This window comes from Rhagoletis pomonella, unplaced genomic scaffold (assembly GCF_013731165.1).
Source record: "Rhagoletis pomonella isolate Grant_MI unplaced genomic scaffold, Rhpom_1.0 Rhpom_scaffold_00495, whole genome shotgun sequence".
Taxonomy (NCBI): domain Eukaryota; kingdom Metazoa; phylum Arthropoda; class Insecta; order Diptera; family Tephritidae; genus Rhagoletis; species Rhagoletis pomonella.
Genome location: NW_023459049.1, coordinates 53,437 through 61,200, shown reverse-complemented (window position 1 = coordinate 61,200; position 7,764 = coordinate 53,437). Strand labels below are relative to the sequence as shown.

Sequence of the window (7,764 nt, the reverse complement as noted above, 5' to 3'; positions counted from 1 at the left end):
TACTAGTTGTGAGGTAGTTTACAACTAGTACGTTTGACTACAGGGTAGGTACTAAGTAGGTACAATGTATAATTGTAAAAAACAAACACAGCTAATATATATGTATGTGCAAATACACATAGTGCCGTTAAAATAAAAGCATCTCAAAATTTTAACTAATTTTGGCAATTTTTCTTTTGTTTATTTGATGGTTATTAATTTTGTAAAAAAAGTCTAGCTCCATTATTTATCAAACACCATATATGTAAATCACATATCACAAAAGTTCCCAGTTTGGGTAGCCAATTAAATTTTATATAAAAAAGTAAAAGTTTTCAGTTGTTAAAAAAGCACGTTCATTTTTTTTTTTAGCTGACGGTGTTAAACATTTGGTTCCATACAAAGTATTTATGTACTAATGTTAAATTTTTTTTTGTATGTGGAGGAAAATGCATTACACCGCCAGCAAAAGAACTACAAAAAACACAGACCTGCTATGTTTTCTTCCTTAAAAAACTAATAAGCAATTCGGGTAGGTAACTTCGAAAAAAATTAGCTAAAAAACTTCCGATAAAAGTACTTTTTAATTTTTCTTAGTGTTACCGTGTTCTGCGTTAACTTCACGGTTCCAAAAGTATTTCTGATTTTTTAGTCCTTAGGGGTATTTTAAACTAAAACTGTTGTTTTTAAAGTAAAAATTATATTTTAAATAATCTTATTGTTGTTTTTCTTATAAAAATTGTTAGAACTTATTTATTTTTCTTAGTTAAGCGCGTATTACTGCGTTAAATTGGTATTCTGATTCACTTTGTCTTCCTAGGTATATTTTTAAGTTATGCTGCTTGTTTTCTCAGTAAAAATTAAATTTTAGGTTGACCGATGTTTGGCTTTTCATGAAAATTGTTAAAAATTTTAAAATATTCTTGTCAAAAAAAAAATATCGATGTGTTAGAAAGAACAAGGCTGCATTATAATTGGATATGCCTAGATAAAATAGTCAAAACTAGTCAAAATGTTGAGATGATACTTTTTACTGGCACTAGATGTAGGGACACGATATCGAACCGAAAGTACCGATATAGTACTCAATTGAAATATCGCTGTAAGAATATCGTGATAAAAATACTCGTTATTCCAAATATCGATACCAAAATCGAAAATTAAATCTGAATATTGGTCTAATTTTCTAACAAATATTGAACACTTTTGCAATTTAATAACTGTTTGCTTATGTAGAGGTAAGTGTGTTAATTGACATCACCGAAGGCGCGGGGCCAACCTCCATCAATTCTTCGAAGGTAATCTGTAAACTGTACATATATAAATACATATCGTCGATGTTTTTACAAAACCGCCCATCGCCCGATTGCAAAACCACCTACCTTACGGCACTCAAATTTTACAGGAGAGCGAAAAGCGGTTTATTATTTGAAGGCATTGCCTTGATAGGCGGTATTTTCTCTAGCTATTATTTTACAAATCTGTACATTGAATTTAACGATTTGTATGCTTAAATCTCGATGCCTGGAGTTCAGGATTGCCAAATCTCATTTTTGCCACAACGGCGATTTAGGTGGTTTTGCAAGTGGTCGATGGGCGGTTTTGCAAAAACATCGACGATATCTCTATACACACATATTAGAATCTTAATAAAGGTTGAATTATATTCAATACCACGTTCTCGATTCCATTTTCTTTCTATTTTAAAATCGGTGTGAATGTGCAACATACTCTTGCTGCGATGTTTAACAGTCAAAAATATATCCATATTTCTTTATACATAAGTTCCAGAGTAGATATAGACATATAGGAAAAGGTCATAGTATAACATAGATTAAAGAATGGGACTGTGCATTTATGATACGATATGATACCAGAGTTCTGGTACTCGATTCAAAAAAATATCGCTTCAAAACTATCGAGTAAATAGTATAGGTATCGAATGGCAAAAATATTGATATGGTATCGTATCCTATCGAAATTCGTGTCCCTAACTAGATGTACTTAAAGCTGTATCGACATTTACCCATCACAATATTATAACGTTGTTTACCTAGGTTGTCCAAAATAAATCAGGAGGAGTTGAAGATGATCAATTAAAAGAACTGTTGAAAGAGATGAGCATGGAAAGCGCTTTTGATGCCCTTTATGGTAATTTTTTGTTTTATAATGCAAACGCCTTATAACGCGTAATGTTTTTACTGACCCATGAAAAGCTTGTGGATTCACATATGACCGCTTAAAATACATAAACTCTGACGACTTGGCGTTGATATTTCCAGGGCAAGAAAATATCGGTTATAGAGCAGAACTTGGAGAAAAACTCCGTCTGTGGAAGCACCAGAACGTAATATAAATAAATACTTCCTTATGAAGTTGTAACATATTTTTTAACGATTTATTTTTCAGTTTCCATATCAATGTCTATCTTCTCTGAGTATGAACTCAACTGTTCAAAATTGGATTGAAAACCAACCTCTTAACTCATCAGCTAGCAGTTCTACTTCGGTTAGCAATTCAACTTTTTACTGAGCTCTCAATACTGGCTAACAGTGGCTACACACGACGAACATATCCGCGCACATGCGCGGCTTGCGGGTCATATTCGTCGTTTGTAGGGCGGTTTGCGAGCATGCTCGCCAAAAATCAAAAAATTTTGATTTCCAGCGAGCATGCTCGTCGTTTGTAGCGTGGTTTGCGAGCATCGCATTGGAAACAAAAACAACAACCTCATTTTGTGTTGATGCTTGAATTGTGCACATCGGCGGATAAATGCATCCAAGCCATGTTATTTAATTGAATTTTTGATAAATGAGGCTAAATTACTATAAGTATATGTATGTACGTACATACAAGTAAAGTATAAATAAATTTAAGTATCACATACATAAAAAAGTTAAGTTAAAAGCATTGCAATTGCATCATCCGCGTCTTTCCTTTCTATGTTTACGCTTTGAGTACAAAATTACTTATGAAAATCACTCTCAATAGTGGCTAAACAGTTTAAAGATGCTCATGGCTTGGCACACAGTAGTGACCTTCAATGTAATATTTTCAGCTATTCAAACTATTTTCGATCTTTCTTAGGGCCAAATTCACAGTACATAGTTAACTCAGAATCGGCAGTTAACTACAGACTTTCAGTATGTACTGTTAAAGGCATACCCAAAACGATTTGAAACATTTCACCGAAAGTGAACTAATACCACCACAATCTGAAATAGTTCAGCTTGATGAACGCTTTATAAATGATGGTACTGAAACAATTACTCAAATAGCAAACTCAAATAAACATTGTAGCTAAACGGACAAAACTAAAAAAAAATAAGACTAATGTGGTTATGAAAAAAATTTCAATCGTTTTTGCCATCATTTTTGTATTAGACTTTTCTCTGTATACATACATATGTACATATGTATATATGTATGTATTTGAATAAAACCCCAGTGGGAAAAGGTAATGTTTGGGAATGCTTAAAGAAATACATATATAACCCCACAGATTTTACTTTAATTTGATTAATTAATTTAATTCTGATTTGCAGTTGCCAGCAGTGTAAACTTTGAGAGATAAATATATGCGGCACGGCACGCAGATCTTTTTCAGATGTATCTTTTCATAGAAAAGACATAAAAAAGAGAAACCGTATAGGGTTGGTCGAATGAAGGGCTGTCCTATAAAGGACCCTTTTATCTTCCAAAAAAAGGAGTAACAGTTATTCGTCGCCACCCTGTACTACGTGTTGGTCATACTCATTTAAGCAAAGACTTGTAAACAAAAAATGTTCATTATAAGGTGATTTCAGGTATCGAACCTATCGAGTGATGGTGCGCGTCTCTAACCACTCGACCACGGCGGATTGATCTGCATTGCATAAATAGTGGAATTTAGGTAAGTAAAAAGCAATTAATGACGTTTTCAGGTATATAAGTATGAAGTGACCAATAATAAAAAATATTTTTTAATATAGCGCAAAGGGAAGGAGGGGAAGCATATGAAATGTGGCTTATCGTTTTGTTTTTTTTGATAATGCCTGCGGAAGAGGTGCATACAAACTTATATAGGAAAATCAACAAAGTTAAAAGGATATAAAAGCAACCGCGTAAAGAATCATAAATTATCAAAAGTTTACCTGCTAATATATATACATACATACATACTTATGTATCTACGTAATAACTCGTATCTTGAGCTACAAACAATTACGGTAGCGCTCCTAAGCATTTATTGTCAGCTGTAAATAGTAAATAGTAAATACCACATAGTATGAAGCGAACGGTAAATAACAAATACACAAAAAGATAATAGGGGAATTCGCTCTTCTGTCTATTCGTTGTATGTTGTGTAATTGTAACTGCATGAGGGTGTGATTTGTTGTTGCTAGCGGTACATCAAATACACATGCAACAACAACCACACTCTCCTCCACTTACATTTACGCAGGATACAGCGAACACACAGAAGCGCGAATTTCGCAAATGTTAGAAAAAGTGATGTACATTACGGTTATAACTTTTTTAGATTTAAAAGCTTGCAATGGCATTCCAAAAAGGTTAAATATTATGAAAAAGTCTCACACAAAATCTATTGCAAGCAATTCAAATTGATAACTGTACGAACAAAATCTATTTGAACTAAAATTTTTAAACAATCATCCTCTGCATTAGTCGTTTGTATGCTATGAAACGGCACTGCTCACCAAATTTTTTCTAAACAAACTACTTGCCGTAGAGAAGAACTAATTAATTACCCTCTTGAATTTTCAACAGTTTATTATGTGATTTACATTTTTTCCAAATATGCTTTTCACTAAAAGGTTCAGTGTTAACTTTCTTCCTCACCTGTCACGAGAAATCAGTTTTGTGGTATTTTACTTATGTTACATATTCAACTAATTTTAATTTTTAGATAGGCGGCAACCCTGTCCAGAAATACTTACGGGTTAAACTTTCTTCAAATCCGTTTTGCGTTATAACCTAAACCCGTAAATAAATACTACTTGCATATTAAACTGCGAATCATATTCTTCACTCAGGACCGTTTTCTCGACTGCCTGTTCAATTTATCTTCCCGGTAAACACGTATACTGCTTTATCGGTCATATGCATATGACAGGCAGTCAAGATGTGGATTAAAGTTTTGTTTTAAAAATATCTCATTAACCCTTAAAAGCCTGTTGTTTTTTGAGATGAAAAACTAATGTTATCAAAATCAGGTGAATTAGGTAGAAAATACCTGTTTTGTTCCTCTCGGAACTCCTAGATACCCGGACATCAAAATTAAGAACTAAAATCATTTTGTACCAAAAATAAAAGTTTATATCGTTACTTTAACTCACAAAGGCCCTAACCAACACTTTTTTCGAAACTGCTTTTATCACAGATTTTGGTAGGATGTATTGAAATACACCTTCTATAAAAGTTTTGAAGTCTTAGTACCAAAAACAACGAAGGTATATGAAACTTTTTAAAAAGCCCTCTCTGTGTTTGATACCTATTAATAATATAATAAAAACAAATTCATGTAATACTTTTTTCGGCTCTGTTTGATTAGTCACTGCGTGATGCCTTTTGTAGAAAACCATCATAGTCATATCACACGTGTGGTGGTCCACTTCCGTGATTTTATACGATATGACAAAGACCGAGTGACGAATCCAAAGGGTCAACACCGGCTTATTATTTATTGTATTCAAGAATAATAGGCGTATTCTTGTTTTTGTACGAATCGAAAATTTGAAATTTTGTACAGAAAATGATAGGAAAATTTCGTGATTTCCGATTCGTACGAAAATAAGAATATGCTCCAATATTTGGACATTGAATGCTTCCCATAATTTTTTTCTTTTTATAATATCGCTCAACTTTTGGTGCGTTCTCGAGCGTTTGACAATCGCTCGATAGATATAAGTTCACTCCATACATTGTTGAATCTTATTATTATTTCATTGCACTGTTGTGACATCGATTCAATGGCACGTTCAATCATACCCTTCGTAATTGTCTCGGTTGGCAAATTTCTGCCGTAATTTGCATAGCGAACGTAGTGGGCAGCGAATAGATCCGTTGTGTTCGCAAACGCGCTCAAATTTGATTAACTTTACTCACGAATATCCACAGAAGAAGCAAGTTATCATCCCACGGGTGCGGTTTTTCTGACATACATATACTTCAGATAGTATTTGAATTTGGTCGCATATATTATTTGCTCGTCAACAAAAAATCTTCCTCATTTTGGTACTTTTTGAAAATTTCTGTTCAATGCGGAGATGATCGGACGTGTCTTGTACAGTCGATCGTAGCCTGGATCGTTTTGTGGTATCGGTCCATGCATTCCAACTGCTTCTGTCACAGGAGTACATGTGCGACTGCGTGCATTTTCGGATGATGTCGGCGGCTGCTGATGATCGGATGGTGTCGAATGATCCGTTGACGACTTCTAGATTTTTTTCAGGGACGGTAATCATTATGAGTAAAATAATTTAAATCAGCATTTAACCCTTATTTTATGATTTATACTTTTTCGATCAAAAATAGTAATTATTATTAATTTTTATTTTTTCGCTCAACGGAAGTGATTATTTGACTATTATTTTTTTGATCAGAGATAATACTTATTATTGGGTTTTATTTTTCCACTTAAAAATAATAATTATTTATAAAATTGAAAAGGCTATACAGACGCAAATTACTGAAATTTTGACCTGAAAATTTTGGGACTAATTTCTTTTATTAGGGTGTCGCTACCTCTGAAAAGGATACAGCGGAATTCACGTGGTATAGCTTTTGGGTTGTTTGGATGATCATTATTCTTAAGTAAAACAAATAAAACTCAATAATAATTATTATCCTTGAGCAAAAAAATAAAAATCAAGTAATAATAATTACCTTTGAGCAAAAAATTAAAACTCGAATATTTATTATTTTTGATAATTATTGGTTAAACTCGAAAAATAAAAATCATTGTAAATTACAGTGGGACGTACGAACACCATGGCGTGAATATAGGTAAAATTGTTTTATGACGATTACAACTTGTTGATTTTATTGGTTAAAACTTAAAAATAATGATTATTTTCCATCCCTGAGTTTTTGTGCCGTGCGAATGCTTTGTTTTTTACAAGCTTTTTGCAATTGTCTTGAAAAAATTATCAAAATCAACTTGACCACCAATTTTAGGGATAATTAAGAGCACTAAGTTAAGCCTATTGTCAAAATGAAAGCAAAACGTTTTAAATTACGGATTTTTTAAATTTGAATGTGTACGATGGTCACGTTGATGGAAATGTATATTGTTATGTGCTTCCTATTTCTTTAAACCCGATTGTTTTCCGAAATAAGAACAAAATCTTTGATGCTTTCAAGTAGAAGAGATATGCATAAGTTATCTGAGAAAAAGTGAAGGCGGTTGTAAATGCCCCTAGGCGAGAGAGATGTCCTTTTAAGTCTCCGAGAAATTACGGCGTTTTATTCCATCGTCCGCACTAAAAATCAAAAAGGGCAAAAAAGTCATAACCCTAATCTGCATATGTGTGCATATTTATACTCAGATAAAAATAAGATTTATTCAATTGTATTTGTTTATCGTTTTAACTAGTAGCGCGTATACATTCATATATGTATGTATGTACTTTATTCGTATTAAATAATATGTAGATATGGTTTTGTAACAAGTTGTCTAAAAAATTATCTATGAATATGTATGTATATAACTATAAAGGTGCTCGTTACCAAGAACCGTTTATAAATATATCTACGTATGTATGTATGTACATATAACTAAGA

General features: G+C 32.8%; 1 protein-coding gene across 1 annotated transcript in view; it reads left to right on the top strand.

Annotated features, from left to right (window-relative positions):
* The window catches only part of LOC118751020, a 3,080-nt gene extending 445 nt beyond the window's left edge, over nucleotides 1-2,635 (top strand). The window contains exons 2-4 of the mRNA XM_036485780.1: nucleotides 2,037-2,130; nucleotides 2,196-2,326; nucleotides 2,389-2,635. Of these exons, the coding sequence (XP_036341673.1) occupies nucleotides 2,037-2,130; nucleotides 2,196-2,326; nucleotides 2,389-2,511 (348 nt within the window). The 3' untranslated portion in view covers nucleotides 2,512-2,635. The remainder of the gene's footprint in view (nucleotides 1-2,036; nucleotides 2,131-2,195; nucleotides 2,327-2,388) is intronic.
* Nucleotides 2,636-7,764: the final 5,129 nt, after the last annotated feature.